The sequence below is a fragment of the Pocillopora damicornis genome, chromosome 9 (genome assembly GCF_964200805.1).
Source record: "Pocillopora damicornis chromosome 9, jaPocDami1.2, whole genome shotgun sequence".
Classification (NCBI taxonomy): Eukaryota; Metazoa; Cnidaria; class Anthozoa; order Scleractinia; family Pocilloporidae; genus Pocillopora; species Pocillopora damicornis.
Genome location: NC_142678.1, coordinates 17,081,859 through 17,095,014, shown reverse-complemented (window position 1 = coordinate 17,095,014; position 13,156 = coordinate 17,081,859). Strand labels below are relative to the sequence as shown.

The following is a 13,156-nucleotide window of genomic DNA, read 5'->3' as shown; positions in this document are numbered from 1 at the left end:
TTAAACACCTGCTTTTGAGTGTTTTCTTGGAGAATTAGCATATTATTGCTGTGGGGTCCTGGGATATTTAACTGTATTTCTCGGGTTAAGGGGTTGGTGTGGGTGGGAAACTTTGAATGTTTAAAACATTACTTTTAACTGGATTAAGCAGTAGGCTCCATTTTCTGACTTTTTCTGAGATTTGCTTTGAAACATTCTCATGTGACAATTTCATATCTTGCGTGGAAAAAAAACAGATAAAACACAAAATTTTAAAATTTGGCAAAAGCTTTGTTGCCATGGAAATGCTAGGTCACTCATCTAAGCTGCTTTAAAGAAAGTGGCCCTTCCCCCAGTTATAAATATACTTTTACGTTCAAGAGGGTGGGAGTGGGAAACTTTACATCCATCCCCAGGCTCAAGAAAAACAAAAATGCCCAAGCTAACTAGGGATAAAGGGCCATTATTTGTAGAAGAGGGTGGTCTGCTCTTTTTTTTCCGTGTCTCTGCAGTGTGCTATGTTCCCTCCCTACATTCTGCATTTTATACCCCAATTGCAATTATTGTATCATCAAAATAAATACAGCTATTTTTCTTTCAGTGAAAGTATTGTTCCAGAGTGGGGGGCTCAATACCAAAATAATTACTTGCGCTATTACCATAAAGGCATGTTATGGCATTACGAAGCGGTGCGCAGACAATATGCATTTTACATACACTGCTAAGTCCGATCTTCTAATTCTTTTTAATAGTCAAGAAATTTAAACGAATTGATGACATCCCCGAAAAGCCATTCCACTGAAATTCTTAAAGCGCTCATAGCTTCGTTATAATCTTGCATGAGGGGTTTAAGTGGGAGAGGGTACGCCAAATCTCCGTAGATGCACACTGGTTGACCTGCTGGAGAAAAAGCATGGCGTTGAAGATCACACAACAGTCCAGAATCTGCTAACATCCCTGCGTCGTGTTTACGCCTCTCCAAAACGAAGAAAAAAGATCAAAGGTGAGAATAGAAGTTGCTTAGGAAGTATATGTAGCTAAAAACTATAATAATAACTTTCTATTCCAAAAAAAAAAAAAAACTCACCAGCTGGTCCATACAAATTTCCAATGAGTCCATTTGGTAGAGACAACGATGTGAATTTTAATGCATGGACCCTTTTGTGACCATTATAAACAATTCTCTGACGTTCATCAGGTCTTGAAATGGGTCTGACAGTCCCATCGACGAAACCAAAGCAGTTGTCGAGGGTGGCTCCTTGTGCTGATATAGCATCTGCGTAACGCTGTAAAGCACCATGATCCAGGAGATCTTGATTCCACTGGGTTGTATGGTGCCCATGAACGTCATAGATGTAGTCGATGACATCGTTTGTGATCAGACTTATTACAGAAATTGGTCGGCCAAATCACGGAATCATATCGCTGAGCCGGCATGGGTAGGCAACTCTTTTTAGAAACATACATGGGCCTTCTATGTCGTCACAAATACTTCCCTGTCCACATCTCAACACCGGTGGTAGTCGGAGTGCTGCAACAAGGCGAGGCAAGTCTTGCTTCTCGAAACGAAACTCTGCTTTGTATTCGGTGGAGTTCATAAAATCCAGATCGAATTGCTCGTAGTTTCCATAAGGAAATTCGGAATTTTTTGTTTTGAAAGTAACGTACAGCAGTAAAAACTCTTCATCTGAAACAATGTTATCGCCATAAAGTAGTATAGGCAGCTCATGAAATTCTTTAAAAGACATTTTTCCTGTGACTGTAACGAAAGCTGTAGTCAAAGACTCTTCCACGATCCTCGTCCACGTAACCGGTGTGCTAAAGTGCTTGTATTTCCAGCCGTGGACGACGGTCCCGTCTCAGGCCTCAATCGGTCATATACGTCGTAGTCCACGTTCTCGTCGTCATTGCTAAAGGTTGCTAATATCAAAACGCGCCGAACAAATTTTATTGGCGCATGCGCAGACGAAATGCCGCTGCCTATTCTACGAATTTCGGAAGATCAACTTCCGGCGTTTAAATTCTAAGAATTTCGGCCAACAACAAGCCAACATTTGAGGTAGGTAGGGGTAGCACGGTGATCCACGAGTGTCACGGCAGAATTTTGAGACAGAACCGCGTAATTATGGTAATCATGTCAACGTCTACTTCAGTTTAATCCCTTGGTCATAAGGAACAAAATTGCTTTTAAATTGGCGAAAACTGCATCGTACAAAATGCCGCGACACATCCGGGACTTGTTCATACTTAACCGGTGGTAAATTTGAAAATGAATTGGCAGAGCGCGCGCCTCACAATAGAGAAAATGACCTGAAAATCATTAGAGGGGTGAACGTTTTCTCGGTTTCACTCAGATCACTTTGAATAGACCACTTTTACCATATGGCTCTATTTAGCACGGACAATAATTACGTTTTGCCACGGAAAAATTTTGTGAAAACTACATCAACCCCAGTCCCTCGCGCCACTCCTTCACCACCTTTAGATACACAAAATGACAGAGAGGCGCAGTGAGAAGAGGATGCGATTTTTAAAGAATAGGTTCTGTAAATAAATTTGCGATGTGTACATTTACAACCCTGGTTGGGGCTGATGCATTGTCTAAGTTGGCGATTTCGTCAGTTTCCAAAACGGTGTTACAATCCACAGCTGCGGTATTTGCAATGATAATAGGACTGAGTGAAATCCGATCTGTAATCACACGAGTAAATACAAAATTGGACGGCTGCGAAGCAGGAGTCCAATTTGTTAATCGCGAGTATGATTACAGACCGAATTGGACGACTCGATGTCCTGTTACCAATTATTCAAAACTGTGACAACATTTGAGAAAGGAACTAGACACCAGTTATAAATTTTCATAGAAAAACAACAACTCGGCGAAATGCGCGAAAACGGCGCGCGCACATGACCCGTTCTGTCCATTTACGTGCTTTGCAATTGCCCTATTACACTTTCCAAGTAAAAAACGTTCGGCGTTGGATCACTCGAGCAAAGTGTTAAGCTGGGTCGGCTCGTAATTTTCGATTTCCTAAGCAATTCCCTTCTCTAAACACCACTTTTTCCAAATCGACAACCAAATAGCAGTGTTTTTTACAGTGTTTTCGTTGTTTGAGCTGTTTTTCAGCCGCAGTGGCGAAAGAAAACCTACTGAAAACGCCGGCCATTGTTACGTTCGCAAATTTTCAAATTTTCAAATTTCGGTGCGACATTCACGGCTCGCATTTGATCGGCTGTCTGTGAGTTTCTTTGATTATTAACCGATCAGAATGTCTGATTTGTTACTTTCTTTGCACTGAATTAACCCTCTCCTGCACTGAATTAACTCTCTCCTGCACTGAATTACCTGAAAACTGCATTTATCTTAACCAATCAGAACTGAGTAATTTTTCTATGTATATTATTAGCGTTCTGATAAGATACATGAAAAAATTACTCCGTTCTGATTGATTAAGATAAATGCAGTTTTCAGGTTATTCAGTACAGAAGAGGGTTAATTCAGTGCAAAGAAGTAACAAACCAGACTGAACAATTCCTTGAACTGTTTAGCCGGACTTTAAATTTTTTTTGCGCCTTAAAGATATGAAAATATCGTTGCATATTATTGTTTTGATCGCACGCAGTTGTTATGATCGAACGCGCAGTTGGAATAAATTATTTTTGCACTTAATGTGCGCATTTTGCTTCTGCATAATTATGATAAGATGTCTCGTATTTTTTCGTGTATATTATTAATACCTAATACACCGAATGCAAATATGGCGGACCACTTGGGAGGACTGGGTCTAGTTGCGCGAAAGCGAGGCTAGTGAGGCCTCGAGTTTGTTTTGACAACGCGTCCTTCGAGTCCATCGAGTAAGTGTTTTGTAGTCGTTCTGTTCTACGCTTTTCGATAGGAAAGCACTATATAACATCGTCCTAAACCAGATGAGCCCACGACATATCAGCGGCATCTTGTATGAGTATCCGCAGTTTACAATGTGACTTCCGCTTATTCTTGTTAAAGCGTATTTTACAGTGTACTCATGGAATAGGAAGTGCGTTTGAGCCAGTTTCTGGCAGATTTGAACAGAAAAGCGGGTCTTTTGTTGGAGTGTAATGACATTTTCATCGATGGCGCTGTTAACGAAATGTTTGGCTGGTTCGTAAGTTGTCGACCTGGTTTCGGTCGATCTGATAAATTGACAACACCCCTAGGGCAATACATATCATCGTCCCAAACCAGATGAGCCCATGACACGTCAGCGGAATCGTAGCGAGAGTCTTCTATTTTTCTGCTCGTTTCCGGCAAATCAAGAGACCGTGACCTGTGTGACTGACGATAAAGCGTCGTATTCTTCAATATTTTATTGCGAAAGTATTCTTCCCATAACTTGTACAAACTAATTTCTGTCTAGATCACATATTTAAGAAAAAATCTAGCCTGTTATAAAGGCGTTAAAAGGAGGATCGACACTTAAATATGACCGGCCTAATAGTTTCGGTCGATGCTATCCTCTGACCTCGCTATCATCGACCAAAAGCAGATTCAGGTCAAAGATCATTTGCATAACTTTGCACTGTAAAATCTTTCGATTGGAACTAACATACAGTTCTTTTCTGTTAGTAATAAATTATCTTTACGTTTTATTTGACCATGATCTCTTGGTTTTTGTTCAACATCTTATTTGCTACTAATAAATATATTTGCCAAGGGGTGGTCCAGTTAATATTTAACACTCATGCATTTATGTTTTGCGGCTCGCGGGTAAATATTGGCGGGAAATCTAAATGTTTGGTAGAAGAACAAACATGGCTGATAACAGTACACCTTGGGCTTCAAGATGGACCGTACAGTTTGACCCTTATTCCGGGTATGTTAACGATGAAAGCAGCGCTGACGAACTCATAAAACAGTACGAGATAGCTACGACGACACGCTTCACTGTATTTAAACAAACAGGAGGATTTTCAAATTGCAGTAGGCTGGGTAAGTAAGCTCACATGTAAAGATTTACAAAATAAACCATACTGACAGTAAAGTAAAGTGAAGTATAACTTTATTTAGACACTATAGGTATTTAAAGCCAGGGGCGTGTGAGATCGTGTTATTAACATGAAATATAGATAAATCAAAATAAAAAAAGGGATTTAACTTTTTTCCAATAATTATTGATATCTCAAGAATACATGTACACATCATTATTCTTCGGTTTACCCTGGTCAGTTAGACTTTCAAAATTAACATGTAATTAAAATTCAACTTAGCTTCAAGTGTCAATTTACTGTGAGCCTGCAGCAAGAGTTGGCAAGAAATGCTTAATTAATTAAGATCAAGCTTAAAGTGTCAAAACCCTACTCAGTGCTATTGACACACAGCTGCCAGCATCCCCATCCATTACACCAGTCCTTGGGCTACATCTGGGTGGGGCAGGCTTGATTTTCAGGCCATCCATTTTAAGCACCCATGTGTACATATGTACGTATGTGTTTGTGTACATGTATCGTATTGCTAACTTAGCTTGGTTCCTCTTCTCACATAAAAGAAAATGCAGATAAAAATGCTAAGAACCACCGTTTACAATGGGCTGACTCACAGGAGATGACAGGATGCAGACTAAGTTTTGATGGCATCCCATTCCAAATTGTGGGGGTCAAAGTTTTAGAATGCCAAAATGGGCCAGACAGAAATAAGGCACTCAAAAGGAAGGAGGCTCAAAAGAGACTACAAAAAGATGTAAGCATGCATAATAATTAACTAAATAAGAATGTAAACAAGATGATATTATTACTTAAGGACTCCCACAGAGGATATCATATGTAGGGCATTACATAGTTATTGATTTACCTTCACCTATTTGCTCTTAAGCTAACAAGGTGGTAAGTCCCAACTGATTTTTCTAAGCAAGTTGGTGAGCACTCACCTCTCCCTCAGGGCTAATAGCAGGCAATAATGTTTTCTTTTTTACCACTTGCAAGTAAAAGGACATATCACATTTTATTTGTTAAAATAAGCAAAGTCGCAAAAAAGGACCACTGTGACTGCAGTTTACAAGGTAGGAATCAAGTACTATTTTAAAGGATACTTTTCATTACTTCTAAGTTTATTGATAACTTGACTATTCCCATATGACTGCTCTATCTAACAATTCAATAAATCTATTTGGTTTCAGAAGGAGAATGCTGATCACTGCTATAACAACACCAAACAGCGCTTTATAGTACAGGATACGAAGAAATGTGACTGTCCAGCAAAGATCCACCTAAGGAAAATAATCAAGTATCCTGAAAATAAGGTCAGTTTATTTTAATTATTGAATAAGGGTTCAGGGGGCACTACCGTTAACATGAATGATCACTAGCCTAATAAAGGGTGCTTAATCCTAATGGGCCTTGTGTTACATGTAGGTGAAGTGGACATATGATAAGACAACCTGGACATTTCGTCGTGCAGAATTGAAACAAATTTACCTGTAATGGAAACAGAGTGAATATTTTAGAAACCAATTTTTCAAATATTATTTAAATTAAAACATTGTATCGTTAGATTTCAGAGAACACAAAGAGTAGAAGGTAGACAATGTCAAAATTTCTGAGAACATCTCTAGAGTCAGAAAAGAAGCAAACAATAGCTACAGAGGAGCGTATTTACATATTACTTCCTAAACCTACGGATCACTTATTTCACCCCATGGGGAGGGTAAATACTTGGCCATCAATTAAATTTTTTTTGGAATCAGGAAACTGAAGTTTGGTGGGGAATTGAAGGTGACTTAACTTCACACAGATCATCAGTCTACTGTAGACTGTGCTGCTTCCACTGTCATGTCGAATATATATAAAGAATGAATAAAGATTATACATCACAACAAAAGACCAATAAAATGTAATACATGTAGAGCTTCTTTTAGCTACACTGGCACTCATTCCTCAAACTCAATGTCAAGACTATAATATCACAATTTTATCGGAGAGGGATTTCCACTGGCACTGTTTTAATGGAATGCTGTCATGGACTTTTTAAATGGATTTTCTTAAAATATACAGTGTTCAGTACTCTGTAATTGTAACATTCTGTAACTATTACTGAAAAGCCCTACCAGAGGACTGCCGATAGTAATGTTGGTATAATTTGCATTATTATTCATTCAAAATATTTCCCTGTTTCTGAAAGGTTAAAAACCACTCACATATTTCATCATAACCAGCTGCTGTTGACCAAATTTGGAAAAAATTTTCTCATATTGAACCAATGACATCAAAAGCAGCTGGCTCCAGGTTATTGAACCATTGACCAAGAAAACCTGGGGATGAGGTTGTATAATTTTTTAAATGAATAAATAATAAAGCAATTATTCTTTCTTTCTTGTTGTGTAACCAGACTGCTGGGCTACTCCAGCCTATTGATGAGACACTGGTTAAAAAAATTCATGAGCTTGTTGGAAGTGTTAATTGTGTTTCTGAAATGCAACGGCACCTGCATCATTATGTAAAGAAGGAACTTTTCACAGGCCAACAGCCTCCAGATCTAACCAACAGACGGTTCTTCCCAACAACCATGGATGTCAGGAACCACATGTATTGTGCCACAGTGGTGTGCAGACATTCACAAATTGATCAAGAAAACCTTGACTTAAAAATCAAGAAGTGGAAAGAAGAAAGCCCAGATGATAATTTCTTTTACAGGCCTTACTGCCTTACAAGTGATAGTGAGTCCTATCAACAACCACAGTCACTGAAGGAAGAAGACAGCACTGATGTAATTAAAATAAGTATAGGTGATCCATTTTAAACAAGACAACATGGCTGTGTGATTCTGAGATACATGCTGGTCAGATCCTCCTAAAACAAAAATTCCCTCTTGTAGATGGTCTAAGGGACCCTGTTATTGTGGGTGCATTAGTCACTCCAGTCATTAGTGAGTTTGTACAGATCATAAACACTGGCTCACACTGGGTTTGCCTGAGCACAATAGCTACTAGTCCTGGAACTGTCAAGGTGTATGACAGCTTATATCAAAATGTAAGCACGGTTGCCATTGATCATTCATGTCGCATGCTATTGTATACTGGTTCTACAGTCACTTTTTGTAATGAAAGAGTGCAAAAGCAAACAAGGACCCCACAGCGCAGTAATATGACCAAGACAAAATGCGCAAACACTACATCAACTGCCTGGACTTGCATGATATGGTTCCTTTCCCAAGAACGTCAAGACGGGTACCATATCATGCAATCACCAAAAGAAAAGCAGTGACAATCTAAAAGTCTATATGTGGCTATGGTCTGAATGACTTGTAATTCAAAATTATGAATGAATTCAAAATTATGAAAACTATGAATTTCTCCGTCAGTTTTCTGCGTAACTTATTTTTCCTTGTTCTTGAGTTTGTGGTGCTTTAATATCATGATGAAAATTGCCTGTAAGAATTTCATGGATGATACTTATAGACCCACATTTAATCCATAGGTTATATTCTACAAGTTCAAATTGAAATACTTAACATTTAGGAGGAAGCTCAAGCTGAATATTCGAATGTTGACCGTCGGTGTATTGTCATCACACAATCATCTTAAAATTGTGAAATATGTACATCAATTTATTTAATACAAGTTTGAAGGCTTATCATGTGATAAACTTCTGATTAAGTACCTCTTCAGAAATTTCTGTACATATAAGTTTAACACAAATGCAATTAAAATTAATACTTATCTTTCTCGAGTATTTTGATGTCGTTGTTCTTCTGCTCACTTGGCAGCTATGAGGCTTAGGTCGATGGTGTGTTGGATTTTCAAGAGGTGTTGCCAATCAATCAGATCGACCGAAACCAGGTTGACAACTTACGAACCGGCCAAACATTTCGTTAACAGCGCCATCAAAGTATCATTACAGTCCAACAAAGGACCTGTTTTTCTGTTCAAATCTGGCAGAAACTGGCTCAGACGCACTACGCGAACTTCCTAACACTCGAGTACACTGTGAGTACGCGTCAACAAGAAAAAGCGGAAGTCACATTGTAAACTGCGGATACTCATACAAGATGCCGCTGATATGTCGTGGGCTCATCTGGTTTAGGACGATGTTATATAGTGCTTTCCTTTTCGATATGGTTACGAGTTGTTGTGTCCCTGAATGCAATCAGAAAGGAAAGAAGACGCCCACAGGAGAGAAAGTTTCTTTCTTTGAATTCCCACGCACTCCTACGAGGAGAAAACAGTGGATTCACGCAATTCGCCGTGAAGAAGGAAAGGATTCTAAGATCGTCGATGGAACAAAAGTATATGTAGTAGTAAACATGCATATTATAATAACAGTGACTTTGCCTTATGCTCTTGGTTCTCTAGCTGCTATAGCTGGGAAGTGTTTAAAATAATGCAGTTTCAATGTGTCCTTTAAATTGTTCCAAAATTGCACGTCAAATGGAATTCGCTCGATGCTCATTCCCTTACTGGTGTAGACGATGAAATCGCACCACTTTGCCCCGGTCACACCCATCAGCCCTTGCACTTGGACATAGTATTTATGGGTGCGTTTAAGTTTAGGCTTTCCATCGACTTCTTCCATGAAAAAGCTGCTATCAGAGCATGCATCCAGTGGGGTGACTAAGTACTTGGTTTCTGGGCACTTGACCTCAGAAAGACCAAATTGATCAGAGCATCCAGGATCAATAACCTTGCCATCTGGTGATGCACCCAAGTATGGGGCATCCATACTTATTACAAGTCCTGACTTAAAAACCTTCACTGACTTGTTAATAGAGGACATATATGTTTGGTATTGTTCTAAGGCAATTGGCTCATATTTAAGTCCATGATTAGTATATCTTGATGAAAAAGGCTTTGGATTTATAAGATTTTGTACTAAAGATTCATGGTTTCTTTTTCTGTCCCGTACAAGACCAAAATTGGAGGCAGTAAATCGGAATTTCCTTTCCAACTTCCATTCAGGGCACTCTGATTGGCTGCGTGTTTTAATTTCAATGCCATTCAGTTTATCTTCATCAACTTGCAGATCCTTTAACAGTGATTTTTCTGCTTCTGAAAGATCAGCAGGTATCTCAAACTGTTCATTAGACTGACTTGATAGGGGAAATCTTGGATATGTCACAATATGCTCACCATGGTTGGCAGGGTTTGCCCTTGGGATAGACGTGATGTCACAAAACACTTTGAAATTATCTTCGGTCACTGCAAGTTGATAGCTAGCATACGAGCCTTGTGGACTTCTGCCAAATTTGGTTTCTACTAAGGGAATAGAATCAGCCTTTGGGGTCATAATCTGTGCTAGCGCCATATTTGGGTTCAATTCTTTCAAGGTTGCCAATAGTTTCTCTTCATCTGCCTTTTGCCCCCGTATAGGAATACCTTGCCTCATATAGTGTACATCTGACACCAGGTTCTCGAGCTGATGATCTGGGCTGCTCCAGGTAGGTCTTTGCTACAAGCACCTCCATTGCTGGTTGTGGATTTATAGAGTCTCCTCTTCCCTTCCTATGCCACCTCTGTAAAGAGGAAGTACATGCTTGCTTTGGCTGCATGTCTTCTTCGTTTTCAAGTTCATGGACAGTTTTACATTCATATAATGAGAATTTGCAAATCTTCATCAAGAGTGCTAATATATGGTTATAAAAACCAACCTTCCCAGCAACGCAGGAACATGTAGCATGTTTCACTTCCCCACTTAAAATGCACAATGCGACTTTCAAGTTGTGTGGGGCATCATTCTTCCGAAAACTGTGATAGCAGTGAGACCGGAAATAAAAGTAGTTGTCATCGCTTGCTGCGGAGATACCCTTCAAATATTCGTCATTCAGAAAAGTTGTCGCTTTCCGAATACTCGTTGGCACTGAATGGGCTTTACTTGTCGGATCAATTCTTTTTCCAGACTTTGAAATGTGGTCATTCATTTCGGCGCGGGTAAAAAAGGGCATCCGCCGTATGTCTGCAGACCAGCCATCTGATGGGAAACTCAAAGGATGCTGAGTTGCGGCAATTCCGGAGTTGTCATCTTTGTTTTTATCCAAGCGTTCCTTGCGCTTTGTATATACGGAGTCAGGATCCGGATCTACTATATTTTGATCACGACCTTCTTTGATATATTCCTCAACCCTAAACAGAAGGGAAGATAAGATCGTTTTTAAACTTTGGTTACCGCAATTGCAATCAAGGCAAGCGAGGCGCGAAATCTCCGCGAATCGGTCGAAATACGAGCATCCTACCTTTTCACTAATTGTGCTTTTGTTTTCAGTCCTTTCAATGTATCGCCCCTACATTTCAGCCAGAAACGAAGTTCTTCATTTTTTAGCGTGGCAGGCGATCTACCTCGAAGAGAAGCTCCAGGAATATCGTCTTCTGTGAGCGCACGTGAAGCAGCCATTCGTGACGATCAAAACACAGGGAAAAGCCGGCCTCACCGGCTGGCCTCACTAGCCTCGCTTCCACGCAACTAGCCCCGGGCCGCCCGAGAGGTCCACCATATTTGCATTCGGTGTATTACATGATTTTTCTCGTGCAATTTGAAATAAACAAGCACTTACAAATTTTTTCAAAGACCACAAATTGCACTCGCCCTAAAAAAAAAATTTACCAATCGCATTCGAGAATTTGTCATAATTTTGATTAATAATGGTAATAGGACCGAGTGGAGTCCAATTAGGTCTGTAATGATGAGAGTGATTGACAAAATCGGACAACCGCGAAGCGGGAGTGCGATTTGTCAATCACGAGTATGATTACAGACAGGTTTGGATGACATGAAGTCCTGTTACCAATTAATCGTAACCATTACAATTTCCGAAAAGCCTCACTGTATTATTTCACTGTATTGAGTCATGTTTCAAAATTTTTTTTTGCGAAAATCAGATTGTTATATCAGTTGGAGGTCATTTAATTAATAGTGGTAATTGAACTGAGTGGAGTGCAATTTGGGCTGAAATCATACGCGTGATTTCAAAATCAAACGAGCGCGCAACGCGAGTTCGATTTGAAATCACAAGTATGATTTCAGACCAAAATTGTACGACACAAGGTTCAATTACCGCTTTATTACATCCATTTTGAAATCACCCAAATGCAGGACTTGGTAAGTTCAAATTTTTTATTGATGCAGTACTGAGCCGGTCTGAAATTTAATTCATCCACTTTTGGGGGGGGGGGGGGAAAGTAAGAGTTTTGGAAACAAAAGTTGCAAAGTTTGCCACATGATACTCTTTGTCTTCAATTTTCCTGCAATTTGATCAGTTACTTTAAACAAACTTGAAATCTGATTGGTTGTTTTGTTTTAAGTGTAGCCACCTCATTGGCTGGAAAAAAGACGCGACTTAGAGCAACAAACGGTGCGATTCGTGAATAAATCGCATCAATTAGAGCCAATCAGATTACAGGGACCACCAGTGATTTCAAAATGGGTGTAATAAAAGAAAATATGCTTGTGTATCCTCGAAATGATTATGGAATTTTTTTCGTTGACGATTTTTTGGACTCCATCAGATAAAGAAAAAACGAATATTTTGAGATGGAAAGGGAAACTTTGTTCACTTCTAGACTTTTTCTCCTACCCTACCACGCTCAACCACAAATTATCCATTAATGGTTGAAGTTCATTTCTCACCGACTTACTTAAAAGTAACCAAGGTCCAGTAGCCGTTGAGAAATTCAAACATGGACGGTAAGTGCACAGACGTTTTCTTTTCCTGGGTTTTTGTTCCGGGTTAATCACATCTGCGTGCTCAGTTTCTTTTCTAAGAATGGATGAACGATGAGTGAGAGATACTCCATACATTTAGATTTAAAGTGTGGAAAGAAAAGGTTACAGTGAAGTTATCATTTTGTGGTGTAAGTCGTCGTTTTCCGTTTGTGTGGATTGGAAGGTAATACCAGTCGAAAGAGTACAATTTTCGTGTGAAACCCTTTCCTTACCTATGCATGCACCCAGAGTTGTGTATTTTGAACTGTCTAATGATTACTCAGCATCCGGAATTGGTATTCCAGGAAGAAATCCCGAATTGGTATGAAATTCAATTTCTACGTTAACTCTTGTCTTGGTGCTCGAAAGCGGAATTCGAACGGTGGAAATTCACAAACTCAGCAAAGTGTTCACAAGCGCGTCTGGTGATGAACTAGACTCATTTGCCACATACCTTGATACGGTCATATAAATCTTAATTCATTCAAGCCAAAATAATCAATTGTAGCCAAAG

General features: G+C 39.5%; 3 protein-coding genes and 1 pseudogene across 4 annotated transcripts; 2 read left to right on the top strand and 2 right to left on the bottom strand.

The window, feature by feature from the left end:
* Positions 1 to 424: 424 nt before the first annotated feature.
* On the bottom strand, positions 425 to 1,592 carry LOC149040423 (uncharacterized; annotated as a pseudogene).
* Positions 1,593 to 4,602: 3,010 nt separating this feature from the next.
* LOC149040422 (uncharacterized) lies at positions 4,603 to 6,643 on the top strand. 2 transcript variants are annotated; one of them, XM_089181333.1, is made up of 4 exons: positions 4,603 to 4,948; positions 5,505 to 5,695; positions 6,132 to 6,254; positions 6,506 to 6,643. In XM_089181333.1, the coding sequence occupies exons 1-4, from the start codon at positions 4,750 to 4,752 to the stop codon at positions 6,533 to 6,535; spliced, it is 543 nt and encodes a 180-aa protein (XP_089037459.1). In that variant the 5' UTR covers positions 4,603 to 4,749; the 3' UTR covers positions 6,536 to 6,643. The 2 variants fall into 2 exon arrangements, with proteins under 2 accessions (XP_089037459.1, XP_089037460.1); XM_089181334.1 differs by having other exon boundaries at positions 6,132 to 6,198; positions 6,506 to 6,624.
* On the top strand, positions 6,526 to 7,889 carry LOC149040421 (uncharacterized). Its single transcript, XM_089181335.1, has 2 exons — positions 6,526 to 6,658; positions 7,340 to 7,889. Exons 1-2 carry the CDS (start codon positions 6,539 to 6,541, stop codon positions 7,748 to 7,750), a joined length of 531 nt encoding a protein of 176 aa, XP_089037461.1. The 5' UTR covers positions 6,526 to 6,538; the 3' UTR covers positions 7,751 to 7,889.
* Positions 7,890 to 9,252: 1,363 nt separating this feature from the next.
* Positions 9,253 to 11,062, bottom strand: LOC149040420 (uncharacterized). Its single transcript, XM_089181328.1, has one exon. It carries the CDS (start codon positions 10,330 to 10,332, stop codon positions 9,283 to 9,285), a length of 1,050 nt encoding a protein of 349 aa, XP_089037454.1. The 5' UTR covers positions 10,333 to 11,062; the 3' UTR covers positions 9,253 to 9,282.
* Positions 11,063 to 13,156: the final 2,094 nt, after the last annotated feature.